The following is a 20,934-nucleotide window of genomic DNA, read 5'->3' on the forward strand; positions in this document are numbered from 1 at the left end:
CGGTGGAAGGGAACGGGGATCCCCAGCTCGAGCGCTCCAACACAACCCACCATGGTGGGACTCGAAACCACGAACCAGAATCCAACGAGTGCAGCCAGGATCCTACAAACGACCTGGCCAGCCACGAACGATGAGCGACGACCAGGAGAGGCCAGCAGACCAGAAGCAAGTTATGACCTCCAAGGAACCAAGGAACACCCCCCGGATACAGCTCGTGATCCTTCTTAACCCTCCCCCGTGCCGGGTGGAAGGATCCGCTCTCGGGCAACTCGCCTCCGGATTGGACGGGGCGTTTTCGGGTGTCGAGGTGGCTATCCGCGATTGGAGGAGGAGCGTGTCGGCGTCTCGGTGCTCCTCCCCCGAGAGAGTTTTGCCTTCCGCAGTGTAGACAGGGGAGAAATTAACGGGATTCGGACCACGGGTGTAAGGAGCAAACCCCCCCCCCCTCCGTGTCCCCCAAATTGCCCAACACGCAACATGTCGAACCAAGACAGGCTGAAACAGGTGGGTTTAGGGGTAGATGTAGCGTTAGACGAATCCATGGTCCAGGACACCACCCCCATGCAGGAACTTTCCCCGCAACCAAACTCAAGAGTCCGTAATGGGCGCAGGGGCGGCATACGACACCCCCCCCAGTCAAATTCCCACCCCCCACCCCGATCCTTGCCGAATCGGCTCCGCCGAGTACATTTGACATGGGCCAGTTGATGACAATGCTAGCAGGAATGAACAGCAAAATGGATGCGAAGAGGGAAGAAATGAAAGAAAATGCACAAAGAATGGAAAATAAAATGGACCCGAACGCACGCAATATGCACAGCATGAACGACAAGATCGATGCAAAATGCAGGATCTGCGAAACAAAATGGATGCGTGTGCGCGTTATATGGATGCAAACACAGCGGGGTGAGATGCAGCGTGTGGGGTTGAACCTCCAGGCGGGGAAAGTGGCAATAAGGGCGATTGCACGTGGCGAATTGCGGAAAATGGACAGCAAAATGGGGGCACCACGTGGAGGAGCGACCGAACCGATGAGGGGGAGTGTGGAATGTGTCCAGCCCGCGATGGAGACGGGTAAGGTCGAGGCGGCGAGCGACATCACGATAATTGATGGGGAGACGTGCAGGGTGAGACACGAGGGGACGACGGAAGAACCAAAGGAGGTGACGGAGACGGAGAAATTAACAGAGACGAAGAGCCAGGAAGAAACGGAAATAATAAAAGATGTGATGGAGACGGAGAAATCAATAGAGGGGGAAGAATTAAATGAAAAGAAAGACGAGCACACACACGTAGAGTCAGGGAGGGACAATGGGGTTGAGCTGGTAGAATGTGTCGAGACCCGGTGCTAGCAGCAGGATAGTCTCCTTCATGAACGGAGGGAGAAAATACTCTCTCTCGAAGCAGATCGCGACGAGGTGAGTCCGGTCGGGCCGAACGAGGTTGAGCGGATGAGTGCTGTGAACGGGTACACGCGGAGCTTGGGGGGTATGGAAACCCCAGGATTTCTTGTGGTAATGCGAATCCCAAATGTGATTGACCCGGAGTGTGTGCTGAAGTGTGTGAGTGGTGCGGGTGTGTTGAAACGTGCGTATGGTGTGAGTGTCGTGGCATGCGTGAGTGCTTGCATGGAAATGGACGACGGCCCAAGCCAGACGGGAGACGGGTGTGGCGAGCCTTCTGCGCCATGTAAAGTTATTTTGGTAACCGCGCCGGTCCTGCGAGACGCCGCGTACCAAGGCCCGTTCGGCATTTCGCGAATGGCCCTCGCGCGCGTGACGAGGTGGAGGGATTCCGGTGTGGGAACGTCCCGCGTGTGGGAACGTCCCGCGAAAGAAACCATCACGCAGACGGTTAAAATGTAGGCGAGTGTTGTTTGAATTTGGCAAACAGGGGTCCACATACGAGCGTGTGTGCGAAGCTCCACGTGCTGCATGCCGCGTGTTCTGTTCGTGGAGCAGGTTTCCGGGACGATGCGCTCATGCTGGCCTGCACAGGAAACCGCGCAGGACCGGTGCGCGGGTGACATCATCGGCAAGGGCCTTGCGGCGCGGGTTACGGGCGAACAGCGCACGTTGGCTCACGTGGGGAATCCCTCAAAGGCGAGCGCTTGACAGGGCGATGACAAGGCCTCGATTATCGGCCACTGGAAGGGAAAAGTGAGTGAGCAGTTGACCGCCACCATGGCCGTGCAAAAAATAATAATAATAAGAACCCTTGCTCCAAGCACACAGCCCGCTGGTTGGGCATCGGAGCAATAGTTTAGCACGATGGGTTTAGCTTCGGTAAACCGGCCTCATGGGGCCCGTGGACCAGTTTGTGGGAATTTAGAATGGGAAATGAATATTGGGAGACATGGACAGACATGGAATGTGTAGTGGGGACGGAGCTTAGCTTCGTAGATTAAATGGAACGTGCATTAGTGTAAGGGACGACGAGGGAGCACGAGATAGTTAGGGGATCATAGGTAGAGTGTGGTGTGAAAAGTGAAATGAAAAATGTGTACAATGAGTAAGTGTGGGTCAGTGGGCCCAAGTGTGTGAGTGGAGCGAATGTGGTATGCATGGTGTGAATGATTGAGTGGGGGGAGGAGTGAATCCCACCCAAGTGACCCCGGGGTCAGTGTCATGTTAGTTAGTGGGTTATTCAAATTTACCAACAGGAGGTCGTTCTGTTGTTGGTGGTGTATGAAGGCACGAAACCCATTTGGAGGGGTGCAGGAGTCCATGGACCGGCTGGGAGCATGGCTGTTGAAAGGTGAGTATCGAGTAGAGGGCACCCCAGGCACCGGACAGTCGGCCAGAGTAGGCCAAGGGTCCAAGGGACCGGGATAGTGTAGTGGCCACGGGAAACCCTCGGAAATGGACCCGAAGCGCCAAAACTCCACGTGGGCATCGGAGGGGGGCAATGCTGGGAAGGGCAACCCCCCGCATTCAGAGGGAGCAGGTAGACTAGGAGACAGCCTCAGGGCCCGGGGGTGCCATGATTAGAGTTCGGCAGAGGGGAAGTCCCTGCTAGTTGAGCCACACTGCCCAGCCATGAAATTGTGCAAGAGCACGAGTGAAAATTTGAGGGCAAGGCCAAAATTTATAAGGACGCCAACACAGACGACGGGAATCATGGTTGTTAGAACCTATAGTTGAAAGAGTCAGGCGTTTGAAAAGCCCCGGGGATAGTTTAAAGTGTAATAAATGTGAGGGTGGTTAGGAAACAATGTACCCCTTCGCACCATCCATCCCTTTGCTCCCCATAGGCCGCTGGACCCACCTTGGGAAAGATTGCTGAGATGTGGGAGGCCATTCTGAGGCTTTGTTGGGCCTCGAGACAGGATGCTGGCCTCTTCCTTATTCCCCTCAAGAAAGGATTTTAGGGGTTGGGAGTAGGCGAGGTCGACAGGATAGGTTAGCCGGACAAAGGCAGAAAGGGGGTTAGGGAGACGAATTTATAATAAAAAAAATAAAAAGGGGTCTAAATTTGTTTTGTTGTTGCAAATTAAGGGACTGGGTATGGACAAAGACAGGCAAAGGTGATAGGTTGGGGGGAGACGGTAGGTTAGGGCCGAGCACGTTTTCGGAGCGGCCGGCACCACCGCACTCCCTCCACACAACCTCACGGAACGAGACCAGAGGCCGGCCAGCTTCACATGCCGGCCTGTTTTTGTGCTGCATCGCCTGGTCCGCATATGCCTTGCCATGCCTTTGTTGCCTGCCTTTGCCATAACCCCATGCCTGCTACCCTATTTGCATTGCCCCTGTGTCATCATCACCATGTGCGCCAGGATCATCCAGTGTTTTTCAAGGACTGCCCTGCAGGCAGCCACATCAATGGGACTGCATTGAGCAGCCCGTGCATTAATTTGTTTTCCCATCCATCCATTCCCTTGCACCAATGACTTTGCAATGAATTGTGCATTCTTTCCCACAGATGACTGGTCCTGGGCCATGGTTAGTGTAATTAGTTAAGATTGTAAATAAGTTTGACCCACCTGTTGTTTGTCGTAATGCTGGCAATTTTAGTTAAATCGTCTGTGTGAGTCTGTTCGTTAGTTACACAGCACATTAGGTTATTTATTTTTGGGACATGTATGAAAAAAATGTTGCACTCAGGGATCCAAAGGTAAAACGTACTCGGGGAGAACTTATAGACCAGCGGTAAACCTCGATAAGGGGCTATATTTTAGGAGTTTAATCAACGGGCTTGACACAAAGCTACAACAGGTCTCATATGAAAGATGGTGATCTCAGTGACACATTCAGCCCTGTTGTCCTCATATTTTGGTGTGCGGTCCATTAAATATTCACATTTGAAGAATACACCCGTCTGAATATTTGGACCATTTCAGAAAATCACATAATTTCCCATAAACTACAAGACAAAGAGCCCTCTTCCAACACGTTTGGTATTGAAATGTGTCGATTGGACAGGAGAATAATGTAGTATCACAACCACATCATTATATGTAAATTTATATGCCTTTATTGACAAAATACGATAATTTTCTAAATTTTTAGGACCACCAGAAGGAAAATATCAGAGAAGGCGATTTTTCAAAACCGATGTTGACATTGCTATGTTCAGTAGTCATCCTTTACAATATTAAAGAAGATGTGATAAAACGTGATTACATAATTATCATCCTCACCATCGCTCTCATCCATGCACTGAGGTTGTCCTGCATGGTTGTGCAAAAATGGACACTACTGAAAGGCTAGAGCTAAGCAATTAGTTAAACCTAATATATCTATTTTTTATTCAATTCCTTCTCTTCCAGGGTTGTAGAACACCAATGCCAATTGTATGGACACATCATAAATGCTCTACCCATTATGCAATAACGCTTAAAAGTGGTCTTTCGTTAATCATTTAACGGAATTTTCGATTTATCTTTATTAATTATAGAACTCCAACATGGCTGAACGGTGTCCAGATGAACCGGGATCGAGTCCATTGAAATTACAGTTGCCAAAAAAGAAGCGAAGGTTGTCGACAGAATGGGAAACATGCATCATATGTCAGAATTCGTCAAAGGAGAAGGTCAGCAAAGCTGGGAGCACGGGTTTGGAAGCTTTGAAGTCATCTTCACAAATATGGAACGATGAAATTGGCCAGTGTTTGGAATCACGAAAGGGAGGAACGGATATGTCTATATTCTACCACGGCAGTTGCTATCAGTCATACACCAGTAAGAGGAACTTATCCTTCTTCTCAGAACATGCATCACAGGAGAAACCAAAGATTGTGGAGTCTAAACACACGCGAGCAAATACCCACAAGATGACTGATTGGTCAACCTGTTTCATCTGCCATTCCAGGAAACGTGATAAACTTCACCGTGTCCGAACAGGACCGAGACAAGCAACAGTTCGCAAAGCAGAAGAAGCACGTGACGATCAGGATATGCTTGGTCTTCTTGAAGGCAAGGACCTGTTTGCAAAAAATGCTATATATCATAGTACTTGCATGCCTTCATACATCAGCACCCACAACACGAGCTCTGGGCAATACCAGCAAGATGTACCTGAATCTGATGAACATCAAAATGCCTTCCCCATCTTGTTGATGAGATACATTCTGACCTTAGAGGAGGGAAAGCCTTCAAAATGAAGAATCTATTACATCGATTCAAAACTATCTTAGGGGACAATGAAGAAACCTTATAAACTACAATCTCCAGGAGGCAGTGGCTGCTTCAAGACATTTAGTCAGTGCCATGCTCGATTCTCAAGGGAAATATATTATATGGATGCACACACAAATTTGAATGATCTTCGGGAGAGACTCGGAGCGACCAAAGATGTCCCCGTGCATAAGTTGCCTCCGTCCGAACCAGCTTTTCTCGAACGTGTGAAGAGATCCGTTCACCAAACCCGAGTATGGTTGAATGCCCAACTGGCAAATCCAGAAATTCCCAGACCAGAGGGTCGTGGATGGTACAGAGGAGAAGGTGTGCTGCATCCCACATTGTTTGATGGACCCACATCAGCGGAGATGTTAGATGGTCTTGTGTGTTCATGCCGTGGTGGTGAACCATGTACCAACAGCTGCAGCTGCTCACAAGACAGTTTGCCTTGCACTAACGAGTGCATGTGTGCCACCAGTGACAGGCAGTGTGGCAACGAACTGTCACATGTTGACCAAAATGACACGGACAGTGATGGTTGAAGATATCGAGGACACTCGCTCAAAATATATGTTTTAGTTAATTTCTCGTAGAACAATGTGTATTGGTGTAACATATTATATAGTTATCACATCACTTGTGCAAACTTCAGTCACTATATTGTATAATTTGCTCATAGAAATTTATTTCAAAATATTCTCATTATATTTATATGGTAAATTGAACACGTATAAAATAAAGAAAAAATTTGACAATTGGCAGATGTTTGTTTCTATAGTTTATGATTTTCGAAGTTAGCGGTCTGGAAAATACGTCTTTTTTCTATTAAAAGCACTCAAATGTACATATATTTATCTAGAAGTGTTCCATTAAGTAACTCGTAGTATTCCCCTGTTCATTCTGCACATTTCAATACCAATCATGTAAAAAATAGGGCGCATTGCTTTGTAGTTATGGCCAATTCACTGATTTTCGCAAATGGTCAAAATTTTCTAATGGGGGTATCCTTCAGGTGTGAATATTTCATGGGCCGCACACCAAAAAATGAGGACAACAGGGAAAAATGAGTTACTGAGATCCCCATATTTCATATGAGACCTCTTGTAGCTTTGTGTCAAGCCGGTTGATTAAGTCCCAAAAAATCTGACCTATACCGCTGGCCTACACATGCTGGTAACACGAAAATTTGACTCGGGACGAGTCTTTAAAAAGGGGAGGGGGTAGTGTTACAAATTTGGAAGCCTTGTGCACACAGACAGACAGCCGTCCCCTATAACTCAGTTATATCGGTAAGTGTGTGTTTCTAGTTAGGGTCCTGTCCCAAGTCTAGTGGGAATTGGATGTTCATGCGCTGCAGAGTTATTTTGTAGTTAGGATTTTCATTACAACACCGACATCTGCCTTCGCTTCCATCCACCATCCTACACCGCCGCCATTACCTACATGCGTGTCAGCACGGACGTGGACGGAGTTCACAAGGACCTGACATCTCTCTCGCCCAATTAGGTAGATGCGAGCAAGTTCCCTGGCGGTCGGCAAATGGGCACAGCCCACGCAGGATAATATTCCTCTCCTTGTTTGAGGGGCGGTCCACCATGACGCCCCGACACGCCCCCCGACCAATCACGGGGACGACCGATTTCCCCCGGCCAATGAGGAGGCGAGTGGCCAGAGAGAAGAAGCCCCTCCCTCCGGAGAAAGAGAATAGACGGGACGGCGCGGTGTCCGCAGCTCTGGTCTCGTGTCGCTGTTTCTGGTCCTCTGGTCTCCTGTCCCTGTTTCTGGTCTCGCCGAGTCGCTGGCTCTGGTTTCCTCGGAGGCCGGAGGAGCGTGCTGGAGCCAGACGCTGTCCTCCGTACCCGGTGCTCGCAGCAGCATCGAGTTGCGGGTTTGAGTCCCACCGACCCAGGACGTCGAAGACCGCACGAGGTGGGAAGGTCCGAGAAAGCTCTGGTTCTCAGCTCATCTGTCCTCGATCTGGAGAGCCGAATAAAGACCATTTGGGTCCGTTTCTTTTGTGTGTGCGTGTGTGTGTGTCTGTGGGACCAGTCTATACGTAGGAATTTTTAAAGTGCTTTTTGCCTAGTACATACTTGCACTGCGTAGTCATGATAACTCTGCCCTTACGTCCTTCCCTCGTTCCCACAAGTACTGTCAATAAATACCCCTATTGTTAAATGTTTCAGCTCATCTTTGTCCTTTCCTTCATTGGTTTAGCACGGTGCGTGTTGGGTAATTAAAAAGGCCGTTGCTGCTGTTTATGTACATGTGGACCCACAGGACCACGGTAACCATCCGCTCGGGTTACGCACGGGTCGAGCACGCTAACGACTCGTCCTGTTCGAGTCCCGTAGAGGGTGTGAATCTCTCGGTAGCTCACCACGTGGGCCTCTAGGTATTTTGACGTTTGGAAAATAACCCTGTGCCTACGCGGTTGATTTATTGATGATTCACGTTCCTGTAAGGGACCCGTGCCCTCGGAGTTATCCGAGGGTAAACAACTGAATTCCGGGTGTTCGGTGGAGCCGACTCCACTGCTTCACCCAGCAGTCGTGCTCGTCACCGATACCTGGCCCACAACAATATTGCAGGTTATATTGTTGCAGATTTGGAAAACTATCGCACACAACATTCAGGTTCCTATAGCTCAGGTATATGGGTAAGTATGTGTTTTATAGACAGCTTCATTTCCCTTGTCTAGTAGGGAGATAAATGTTCATGCGCTGTGAAGTTATTTTAATAGTCAGATTTTCTTTTCGTTATTTTTACACCACCAACAACAACTACAACAGCGCCAGCATCATTTTACCTTCATCTCGCTTCTTTCTACCAACGTCATCGCTCACGTGCGTGTCAGCGCATGCGTGGGCGGAAGCCACGCAGAATACACTTCCTCTGGCTGTTTGGTGGACGGAGCCCACGCAGAACCATGTTGCTCAACTTCCTGTTGGAGGGGCGGTCCTTTGGAAGAAGGCGGAGTTCTGGGAGGAGCCGCGCGGCGGCCCTCGACTAATCGGTGTGCAGCGGGGAGGGTGGAGACTCCCCCACTCGGGGGACGAGAAAATGAGAGTGTAGATGGCTGGTCTGAGAAAGGAGAAGAGAGATTTCCGAGAAGAGATTTTAACAGGGGAGATTTTGCGACAGTCCTCGTCGTCATCAGCCCTGGTCCTCGTCCGCCTCCGCTGCCTCCTCCTCCGAATGATCGTGAGCTTGGTCGATCACCTCGACTCACCTCAACTGGGTTCGGCTACGCTAGTCCGTCCTTGGGTGACCGGAGCTCCGAGAAGGAGTGGACGCAAGCAGCGCGCTCGTGGCCAGGTAGCCAGCTTCCCTGATCTTCAGCCCGACTGTCCTCTGGGCTGGAGAACCAAATAAAGACCAATTGGTCCGATTCTTTGGGTGTGTGTGTTTGTGGCGCCAGTCTGGTAAGTAGTAAAACTGTTAAGTGCTTTTGCTATATATATTTGTATTTTAATTTCTGTTATTCGGTTTAGCTCTGTCCTTACGTGCTGTCCTAGTTCCTCCCATTATTGTATAAATAAACCCCCATTTGTTAAATGTTTTCAGCTCGTTCGTGACCATTCTTGCACTGACTGAGCGTACTGTGTGTTGGAGAAATAGTAAAGCGGTTACGTTGTAACGGGACAATCGGACCGACGGTTCTCGGCGATTAAACCGCTCGGAATCGCACACGGAACGAGCGCGCTAAGCGGCTCGTTTACGTACAAGTTCCATCGAGGGTGAATTTCCCTGGTAGATTCCCCACGTGGATACATAGGTTTATAGAAATTTGGCTATTCACCCTATTCCACACGGGTGACCTGTTGGCGATCTTCGGTCCAGTCAGGACCCGTCAGCTCCGGACTTCTCCGGAGTGACGACCTACAAATTGCAGGCGATCGGTCGGGCCGACTTGCAGCTCCATCTAGCGGTCGTGCTCACGGCCGATACCCGGCCCCGCAACATTGGTAGTCAGGAGCGGAATTCGAACCCCTCCGTCACCGTTGCGAAATTCACGGACTCGAATCTCGGGTGTAGGGAGCGAACCTCCCCGTGTTCCCCAAATTACGAGAATTTGAAAATTTATTTTCCAACACGCGACATGGCCAGCCAAGACGAGCTGAGACAGGTGGGTTTAGATATAAATATAGATGAACCTATGGCCCAGGACACCCCCATGCAAGAAGACGTGCCCCCGCAACCGAACCCAGGGGTTGTAAGGGGTGCAGTGGCTGGGGCGACGCATGAGCGCGCCCCACGTTCAATTCCCAGCACGGACCACATGTTGGAAATGATGGGACGATTGATGCAGGATATGAACGAAATGAAAACGAATGCGCAAAACAAGGGAAACCGCATGGAGGTTATGAAACGATTTGTGGAGAACGTGAATGCCAAAATGGATGCGATGAACGCAGACAGGCAGGCATGGAGAGAAGAAAGTCGGGTAGTGGATTGCAAGATGGTGGCACCACGTGGCAGACACCGAACCAACGAGGGGAAGTGTGGAATGTGTCCGGCCCGCGATGGATACGGGTAAGGTCGGGATGAGAGATGCCGTCACGGTAATTGGGGAGACCGAAACGTGTAGGGTGAGACACGAGGGGATGACAGAAAAATTAAAACAGGAGATGGAGAACTCAATAGAGGGGGACGAATTAAATGAAATGGACCAGCACACACAGGTAGAGCTAAGAGGGGACGAGGAGGTTGAGCTTGGGGAGTGTTTCGTGACTCGATGCGTGACTCTTTAAGGAACAGGGGGAGGAAATACGCTCTCTTGGGGCAGATCGTGACGAGGTGAGTCCGGTTGTGCCGAACGAGGTGGAGCAGATGAGTGCTGTTAACGGGTACACGCGCAGTTTGGGGGGGGGGGTATGGAGGCCCCGGGAGTGCTTGTGGTAGCGCGAATCCCCAGCTCGATTGTCCTGGTGTGTGTGGTAAAAAGTGTGGGTGGAGCGAGTGTGTTGAAACATGCACATAGTGTGAGTGTCATGGTGTGCATGAGTAAAATAACATGCGTGAGTGCATGCATGAAAATAGACTTCGGACGGATTCAGATGGAAGACGGGTGTGGTGAGCCTTCTGCGCGTGTAGGGTTAATTTGGTTACCACGCCGGGTTCGTGCGACGGCATGTGCGAGGTCCGTGGCACACTTCGCGCACGACCCGGCCCGGAAACGTTCCACATCGGACACAAGCCGGCTGCGTGGATGGTTAAAATGTAGGCGAGGGTTGTTGGGTGAATTCAGCAAACAGGGGTTCCCATGTGCGCGCCAGTGTAAAGCTCCACGTGCTGCATACCGCGCGTTCTGTTCGCGGAACGCGTGGAGCGGGTTTCCGGGACGTTACGCGCGTGCCAGCCTGCACCGGAAATCTCGCAGGCTCGGTGTGCGAGTGACGTCACCGGGAATCCCGCGGCACGAATGCCGGAAAAACAGCGCACGTCGTCCCGCGTGGGGAATTCCCCGAAAGCGAGTGCTGATTGGAATGTGCAGGGTGACGTCAAGGCCGCATTGATCGGCCTTCGGAGGGACGTTGGCAACGCCCATAGGGACAAACGGGCATGCCGAAAACCGCCACCATGGCGCTGCAGAAAAAAGGAAAAGCCTCGCTTCCAGTACACAGTCCTGCAGGATGTGGTGGACATCCTGTGAATTAGGGAAAAGGAAGCACTAGTTAGTGGGATGGGTTAGTTTAATTAGACCGGCTTCATGGGGACATGAGTTGTTCCTCATGGAGCCCGTGGAATGGGTGAGTTAGAGGGATTTTAGGATAGCTTTAGAATGGATTTGTGGGTTCTTCTGGAAGACATGGAAAGACATGGAATGTGTAGAGGGGACGTAGCTTAGCTACATAGATTAACAGGAACGTGCATTAGTGTAAGGGACGACGAGGGAGCACGAGATAGTTAAGGGAATTTAGTAGCAGAATGGCAGTGTGGAGTGTTGGTGTGAGTGGAAAAGTGAAAAGTGTACAATGAGTGAATGTGGGACAGCGGGCCCAAGTGTGAGTAGAGTGAATGTGGAATGCATGGTGAGAATGACTGATTGGGGGGAGGAGTGAAACCCAACCAAGGGACTCCAGGGTCAGTATAATGTTAGTTAATGGGTTAGTTAAATTTACCAAAAGGAGGTAGTTTTGTTGTTGGTGTTGAGAGAAGGCACAAAACCCATTAGGAGGGGTGCAGGAGTTCATGGACCGGGTGGGAGCGTGGCTGTCGGAAGATGAGTATTGTTTAGAGGGAACTCCAGGCACCGGACGAGTCGGCCAGAGGAGGCCAAGGGTCCAAGGGACCGGGATAGTGTAGTGGGCACGGGCGACCCTCAGAAAGGGACCCGTAGCGCCAAAGTGCCAAGAAGGCATCGGAGGGGGGCAATGCCAGAGAGGGCAACCCCCCACGTTCATAGGGAGCTGGTAGGCTCGGAGACATCCTCAGGGCCCGGGGGTGCCATAGATAGAGTTCGGCAGAGGGGAAGTTCCTGCCAGTTGAGCCACGCTGCCCAGCCACGAAATTGTGCAAGGGCACGAAAGAAAACTTGAGGGCGAGAGCAAAAATTTATAATGGACACCAACACAGGTGACGGGAATCATGGGTTCCAGAACCAATAGTTTAAAGTGACAGGTGTTTTGCTGGGGACCTGAGGATGTGCCTTTTCAAGGTTTAGTATTAATCGGACAAGCGGTTCCCAAGTTCTGGCCATTTATTTATCAACCAATGGCAGGACACGGTGCTATGACATCACTATTGACATCACAATTCTTCCACTTTTTTTTTTTTACACGATTGACGTCACAATTCTTCAGTGTGCGACGTCAGTGTGCGAAGTAAGGTGAAGGAGATTTATTGTAAAAGAAACTTCGCAGCGCACACATGTAATTCCCGTTAGACACAGGTAGCGGACCCTAACAATAAAACACATACTTATCGAGATAACTAAACTTGGGGCTGCTGTCTGTCTGTGTGCACAAGGCTTCCAAATTCGTAACAACATTGCATGTTATATACACATGTTATACGTGACATATTGCATGTTATATACACACGTTATACGTGACATATTGCACGTTGTATACACACATTATACGTGACATATTGCACGTTATATACACGTTATACGTGACATATTGCATGTTATATACACACATTATACGTGACATATTGCATGTTATATACACACGTTATACGTGACATATTGCATGTTATATACACACGTTATACATGACATAGCACGTTATTTATACATTACACGTGACATATTGCACGTTATTTACACATGTTATGCGTGATACAATGCACATGTTATATACACACATTAATAGTGGGAAGTATAATTTCTACTTCACATTATACATCTGTGCAAAAAATATCACACACACGTGATCAATTCATTGGAGGAGAGAAGAGGAGGTTGGGACCATCCTCTGTGCAGAGCGTTGGTGCTGCTTCAGCAATCTCCTTGGCGATTGGGCACAATCCTGGATGGGTCAGCACTCCGACACAGTATACCAGCATGCTGGCACTCATTTTGCCGACCTCGGAAGGATGACAGGCAGAGTCAATCCCACCAGGTATTATTTCAACAGCTGAGCGGGATGTGAACTCAGGACCCTGGGATCCAAAGCCAGCCACCCTCACCATTGAGCCAACAGCAGGCATAATTCATAGGACACCTTCTATATCAACTGTAAGAGTCCAGCCTCACACTGGGGGTTTATTTTAAATAAATAAAATAATAATAATTACGAATGAGCACCGACATCAGAATGTCAGTACCTACTTATACCTTATTTTATTGCCCGAACTTGCTGCTGTGATTTTAATAAGACTCATTCAGAATTCTTTGATGTGCTCTTCTTGTTTACATGGTGATGCAGTACCAATAACATGGCAACCTTGGCTATCCAAGCATTGCTATCTTAGACATCAGTCAATTGGATCATTGCTGAGATCACGTGATCTGCAAAGCTGAAAAGCTCTCATTGCGATTTGGATGGATTGGGATTATTCTTTAGCATGATAGTGACCCAAGGTCCGGTGGAGAATGGCGGTGTATTGTGTGGTACGTAACCCTCAAAAGTGTCCAACACAGATCCGATTCACCAATTCCAGAGGACACTGGTGAACCACATAGCACACAAAGCAAAAGAATCATTGCCGTGCCAATTCCTATTCCCAAGACGACACTAATTCTAATCGGCAATAAATAAATAACTAAAATTACAACCTGCAAATTACACAAACACTAAATACACCTTTCATTAGTGCCATGGAATACAGTTTTCTATTTTAGGCCATGGAGTGTCAGGCCTTCAGTGACAATGACATCTTGTGAAAGGAGGCAGAGTGTCACAATTTTCTTCTTCATCAATTGCAGGTTGGAACTGGAAAAAGACAAGCAGAATCGGAAAAAGCCTTGTAGTCTTTTTCCGGTTGCGTTTTTGTCTTGCTCTTATTGCCGTCTCACCTTTCTCCCCAACCACTCTACACCAGGTCACATGTGCTACTAGAATTAGTTATTCTCCCAAAGTCGAAGGTTAACACCTCAATTCATTTATCTTCCTATTCTCTCATACAGCGAGTAATCTTCCCAAGTCTGTTGTGTCCTCCCTCCTGAACCTCAAATCTGATCGTCACTACCACTTTTACTGTAGCCACCAAGACCCTGTCCCTCTTTCACAACTCTTCTCTTTATGATGTGGTGAGTCGATAGGTTCTCATCATTTCTCTCCTCTTCCCCATTTTTTGTCTCAGTCCCTTGTTGTCCAACTCTTTTATGAAATCTGAACAACACGTTTAAAAAATAATGACTGTCTTGACAAACAGCGAATGGTGGCAGCTTGTTCAGGAAATAACCACCCAAGTGTTAGCCCAGCCTAAGATACCCACATGATGCACTATGTGCTCAGATGTGAAGGACAAGCAGGTTCATCCAATCAAGTTTTGTATGCAAGATAAGAGAATAGGTAAACTACATGGAATGTGTGAATGAAATTATGAACAATGGGCCAAGAAGCCATTCTCTTACCTGCCTTGGTACAAATTATGGAACAGAATATTTGGTGTGTCGACACAGGGTAATAAAGCAGCAAAACAATCAGAAAGCAGCCATTAGAGGAAGTGTATCACCTTGTGCAGCGTAGCGACAAGAGCTGTCCTCCACCAGAACATTGTAGAAAGGTTGGGCGGCACCCCCGGGGAGTCGATCCACACCCATAGTCCTCTGCCACTCCTGGCCCATTTCACAGTGCGCATCCCAGCCGGAGATCACACACATGTAGTCATACCTGGCAAGGATAATGAAAATGTTCCAGCTGTAATTATGACAAGAAAACATTATGACTTTAATCAAGTTGCAAGCTTCATACACTTGGATCAAATGAGAAAAATCAATTGTGGGAAATTGAGGTCTCCCAGGCAATCTTTGAGGGTGCACACCAATTCCAGCATTTTACAAATTCCAGAATTCCTTTCTGTGGTATAGCCTGCGGGCCTGTGGGGCAGGGCTTGATGATGGGGGGAGTGGTCGTCGTGAGCATCGTGTCTGCCAGGGATATAAGGAGTGCGCGCCGCCTGAGGAGTTGTAGTGGTGCCGTAGTGCCACGGCTCGTGAGTGTGTTGAGTACGTAATAAAGGAGAGCCGCGGGCAAAGTACGCCCGCGCTCGCGCTTGTACACCACAGCCGGGCTCGACTGTTCCCCCGCTCGTGTCTGTCTTATCAGCGCCCCTACCACGACACTACAGTTGGGTGACGAGGATGGTGGAATACGGACTTATGCCCGTTTTCGACAAGGATGTTCGGATCGGCGTGTGCAGTTGGCTGGGTTCGGAGTGGCAGCGAGTCACTCAGTGCACCTCGCGCAATTCGAGGTTCCGGAGGGGTACGCATCGCGAAGAGTGTGTCGCAGGTTCGCTCGCCGCGCGCACAGGCTCCGGAGCCAGGAGGCTCGCCAGCGCGGCCAGCTCAGGCATGACAGGAAGTCGGGGCATGGCGCGCGGACGCGTGCCCGCCTTCGTCGGAGTCGACTTCGGCCACGTCGAGTGGGCAACGGCCGCGCTCAGTGTTCGTTTTATTGAGGCACGACAAATCGGGGGAATGATTTCTGCAAGGCCATGGCTAAAGAACGAGGACACGCACTTCGGCACGGGCGCGGCGTTGGACGTCGCGCAGGCTCTGAGGAATGTCCGGTGTCTCGATGGTCGGTGCGCAGCAGATGATCCGGAGGTCAGCACGATGTGCCAGGCGCGCACGGCCGCGCGCACGGTCTGCGGCGCGGGTCGTGGGTGAGCGTTGCAATGCAATCACTCGGACGGCGGTCTGAGCACTCGAGGACGTCTACGGTGTGTGTGCCGAGGGTCATCGCCCATCATTACAGTCATAGATGGCGGTGTGCGAAGCGGTCCTTCCGTCCCGGGTCAAGACCTACTGCCGGCATGGTGTTCGGTGCATGGCGTGCACGGTAACGCCCCGGGTCGAGTTTTGCAGCCTCGGCACGGAGATTCCAGCGACCCGGAGCGGGAGATGCTGCCGGTGTTAGACCTGCTTCCAATTGGTCCGGAGGTGACAAGATCAGTGGCAGGGGAGGTTGAGGTGACCGGGGCACTGATGCTGCCCATGTTGAGCCTGGTTTCAGTTGGTCCGATAGTGATAGGGCCGATGCCAGGGGAGGTCGGAGTGAGCGGGACACTGATCGGGGGTCGAGTTGAGTCCACTCGTGCTGCCCTCGCATCGCGCACGTACACCGGCGAAGCGATTGCGCCGCTTGCGGCGCCCGACGTCTCGGTGCTCTACCGGGGTCGAAGCGCCCTACTCACGGTGTTTGTGGTGCGAGGGGAGGGGCCCGTCCTTTTGGGTCGGGACTGGCTGGCGCACCTCGGGCTGGATCTCCAGTTCGTACCTCCAGGTGTGCCGGTGCTCTCTTCGATGCTTTCGTCGAGACCCGAGGGTGAGGTTCTGGCGGCGGGAGCCGCATCGATGCAACGGGAGCGGCCGTTCGTTGCTGCCTGAAACGGTGATGTGCGGTTCGGGAGCAGCGGGAGCCGTGCCAGCTCTCGCGATGAGTTCTCGCGCTTCGGCGGCGTTCATGAGGCAATGCGCGCCTGTGTTGTTCGGGCAGCTTCGACGGCGAGTTGCGGCGGGGCCGTCGCGTTCAAGGAAGTCACGGGTCGCGACATCGAGTCGACAACCAAGAGACGGACTCGTGATGTGGGTTATGAGTTGCTGTTCATTGCATATTTGTTTTTCATTGCTCTAGTGATGCAGTTTAACGTTGTTGGAATAAATGCCAACAGTTCCTGTGTGAGAGTGGGTTTGGCGGAGATCAATCGATGGGATTTGCGTTATAATCAATGTGATGTGAAGGCTTTAGGAGCGGTGGTGGCAAATAAAGAGGTTTCATTGGCCTCCAGTTGCCCCAGGCCACGGGTAGTTGCTTTGTCATGTGCAGGGATTTTGCCGAAAGAACGCGCTGTACGGAAAAATGAGTTTGCAATGGTTCCAATGATGTTCCTATTGATTTATGACGAGCCTATGGTTGAAGTGTGGTTTGAATGGAGTTGCTACCATCTAACTGCCGTGTGGGTCTCGGAGATCGACTCGGAGCCAGGGCTGGTGCGCTGGTCAGCGTTACCCCCACCTCTGGTTTCGGCAAGGCCAGACGTGCCTGGCGCCGGGGGCGCAGCTCTCTGTGTTCGCTCAAGGCCGTTTAGACGGGCGTTGGCATCTCAACTGATTGTGGTGCGTGGGTTGTTGTGGGGCATTGGTTGCATCCAGCCAGCGGCGCTGTTCAGCGCCCCCATCCAAGGTCATTCGGGGCTGGCGCTGGCGCCACGGCTTCCAGACAGCGAGCTTCCAGCCTCGGAATGTTTATCTGCTTCAGGTCTGGCTGGGGGAGATGTGCCGCCTTGTGGGCTGGAGGAGTTTGATGGTGCCGGGGGAGGTTTGCTCGGGAGGTCGCCGCGACCTCGCCAAAGGCCATGTAAGCATGAGCCGCCTGGGGGCGTTTTTGCTGCGTAGTGCTGCTGTGTTTCTCGCCTTGCTGCTTCATATCGGTAACGCGGTCAGAGTTTGGTGGGTGCTTTGTGCACCTCCGTCTTCGGAACCTGGCCGTTGCAGCTCCACTCGCTCGCATCGACACATTATATGATGTGGTGTGCTTTTATACTATGCTGCTTCTTTTTTGTACCTTGTCTGCTTGATACCGTGATATTTCGTGCTACTTATGCTTATTATGATGGTGATCATTTAATAATCATGGTTTTAGGAGGGAGGAGTGTGGTATAGCCTGCGGGCCTGTGGGGCAGGGCTTGATGATGGGGGGAGTGGTCGTCGTGAGCATCGTGTCTGCCAGGGATATAAGGAGTGCGCGCCGCCTGAGGCGTTGTAGTGGGTGCGTAGTGCCACGGCTCGTGAGTGTGTGTTGAGTACGTAATAAAGGAGAGCCGCGGGCAAAGTATGCCCGCGCTCGCGCTTGTACACCACAGCCAGGCTCGACTGTTCCCCCGCTCGTGTCTGCCTTATCAGCGCCCCTACCACGACACTACACTTTCAACGATATCATTGTCTATGTCTGCTGGTGAAAATTAAATTGCAAACACATTAATGACTTGAGGGCTGTGATTGGAGATCGCTGATGGTTCCCGGTATAGCAAACTCGTAATATTAGCCAATTGGTCACGCTTGCAATTTTGCCTCGTAATGAAAACAAACGTTAACAAAGCAAGAAGGGCACTTTTCAACGTCACGTCACCAGATATGCCTCCGCCCACATTTTCACATCATCTCTATTATAATACCAAGCTTGCACACTAAAAACTCGGCTCGCCATCACACGATCCCTATGAAATTGCTGTGGTACTTAGCGGACATGCCGACCATGTTTGGGAAGTCTTGGCGTTCCATTGTACCACTTGCATTTTGCGCAATGCGTATTTTTGTCATTCCCGTGTATGGTCTGTCGTCTGCTACCAGCTATGTTGTACTGCTATCCCGTGCATGTGCACGGGTATCGCTAGTTATACAGACTTGTACCAAGTTTGATTTAAAACCATGAACGAAGATTCAAAATATTATATAATTCCAGTTGCCAGACCATGCATCCGATCAGGTTGAAATTTAAAACATATTCCCCATGACTACTAGATCATCAGTGACGTTTCACATCGACTGATGAAGCGGTTCAAGAGAAAGATTTTCGTTCAAACCAATATAGCTGCCAGACCATGTGACTTATTAATTAGTCGTGAACACCATGGTATCCCCAAGGCTTGGGGAACATTGAAGTGAAGTTTTCCCTCGATCTGTCAAGCCGTTCTGAAGAAGATTTCACAATGTTTATTCTTCAAAAAATCGTAGCTGCAAAACCATGTGACCGATGATGTCATAGGTGAAGAACTTTTTGTTCCTCATTAATCGGTGATCATATCAATGTCTTGCTTCAACATGTTCAGCTCTTTTGGAGAAGATTTTTGAAGGTTTTTAAATGAAAAACAAATATGTCTGCCGAACCACGTGACTGATGATGTCATAAATTTCCCACCCCTCCCAACGCATACAATTTAGCCCAGGATGACCCTCAAAACTTTTCATACTGATCGGATAAAGCGTTTGACGTGTGCAATGACAACATCATTACAAGCCACCAATGACTTCTTCACTGAACCCAGATTCAAAATATTATATAATTCTGGCTGCCAAACCATGCATCTAATCAGGTTGAAATGTGAAACATATATTCCCCATGACCACTATATCATAATAGTGACTTTTCATGTTGAATGAGGAAGTGGTTCAAGAGAAAGAATTTTTCAAAGATTTTTGTTCAATTCAAAATGGCTGCCAGACCATGTGACCTATTAATTATTCGTGAACTCCCTGATATCCCCAAGGATTGAGGAACATGTAGGTGAAGCTTTCCCTTGATTTATCAAGCCATTCTGGAGAAGATTACTGCAAAGTTTCGCCTCGATCTGTTCAGCTGTTTTGGAGATTTTTGAAGGTTTTATTTTTTAAAAACAATATGGCTGCCGAATCACGTGATCGATGACATCAATTTTTTTTGCCAATTACAATTTAGTACAACAAGACCCTCAAAAATTGTCATACTGATCAGATAAAGCATTTGACATATGCAATTATGACGTCATAACGAAGCCACGTATGACATCATCAAAAGAAAATCATACTTGTTTCCCATGGGGAGTACTTCATAGGTGCCAAGTTTCAATATTTTCCATGGAGCGGTTTCGGAGATAGAGGTCCAAAGTTTTCCCGTTTTTCAAACATGGCTGCCACACCACGTGAACTATGATGTGATAATTATCACAAAACCATTCTATATGAGTAATCGCATCTTTGGTGAAAATTTTGTGACATCTCTATTGGTAAATAAAAAAATCCATGCCACCCCGCTTCGATCGGACACCTGACCCACGACTTCCTCTTTATCAAATCAAATTCAGAATGGGTGGCCGATCACGTCTTTGGAGCATCGCGTTGCTTGGATAAGGTTTTTTTTGTCCAACATGACTGTGAGACCATGTGACCAATGATGTTGAAATTTTCAACTAATATTCCCCATTAAAAATCAATCATATTAAAAAAAAACAATTCTGAAACCGCTTAACCTCTCGATGCAAGACTTTACAGTAATGATCCACTACTGTTGCTGCAAATATTTTATTTGACAATGCCCTCATCAGTCAAATGATGTGGCAGCCATGTTGGTTTTAAGGAAAGAATTAAATAATTATTTCTCTGAAACCATTTAACCTATCAATACTAGACATTGCAGTGATGATCCACTACTCTTGCTGCATACATTAGACTTAACAATGATGTCATCAGTCACGTGGTGTGGCAGCCACATCGGTTGCATGGACAATATAAAAAATTATATTTTGGAAACCGCTGTAGCGATCGAAGAAAAATTTTGCAGTTGTGATCCGCTGCCCTTGTACCATGTAGTGCAACATGTTTCACACCGATCTATAAAACGGTTTTGGAGAAAAAGGTTTTTTAATTTTCGGTTTTCAGAGAAGCTAACATGGCTGCCAAAGCACACGACATACGGTATTGAAAATTTGGACTGTGCCCATGATTTGGGAGAGGATCACATGGGTGAAGTTTCGTTTTGATCAGATAAGGTTCGTTTTTTCAATCCAATATGGCTGCCACACCACATTTCTTAAGTGAAGAATGACTGCAAAAATTCTTGTGTCAGGATTCAGATCAGGATCTTCACCAAAATCTAATCATTTCGTCCTTGTCACACACCCAACCTCTTCACCAAATTTCGTGCGAATCCGTCCACAAC

The 20,934-nt window shown here is 49.2% G+C and overlaps 1 protein-coding gene across 1 annotated transcript in view; it reads right to left on the reverse strand.

Annotated features, from left to right (window-relative positions):
• FBXO21 (F-box protein 21) overlaps window positions 1-20,934 on the reverse strand; it is a 102,726-nt gene that overhangs the window by 4,259 nt on the left and 77,533 nt on the right. Inside the window, exon 11 of the mRNA XM_085887171.1 lies at window positions 14,750-14,907. Within this exon, the coding sequence (XP_085743297.1) occupies window positions 14,750-14,907 (158 nt within the window). The remainder of the gene's footprint in view (window positions 1-14,749; window positions 14,908-20,934) is intronic.

The sequence above is a fragment of the Eptatretus burgeri genome, chromosome 7 (genome assembly GCF_056783735.1).
Source record: "Eptatretus burgeri isolate ZD-2024b chromosome 7, Ebu_testis_v1, whole genome shotgun sequence".
In the NCBI taxonomy this organism is placed as follows: domain Eukaryota; kingdom Metazoa; phylum Chordata; class Myxini; order Myxiniformes; family Myxinidae; genus Eptatretus; species Eptatretus burgeri.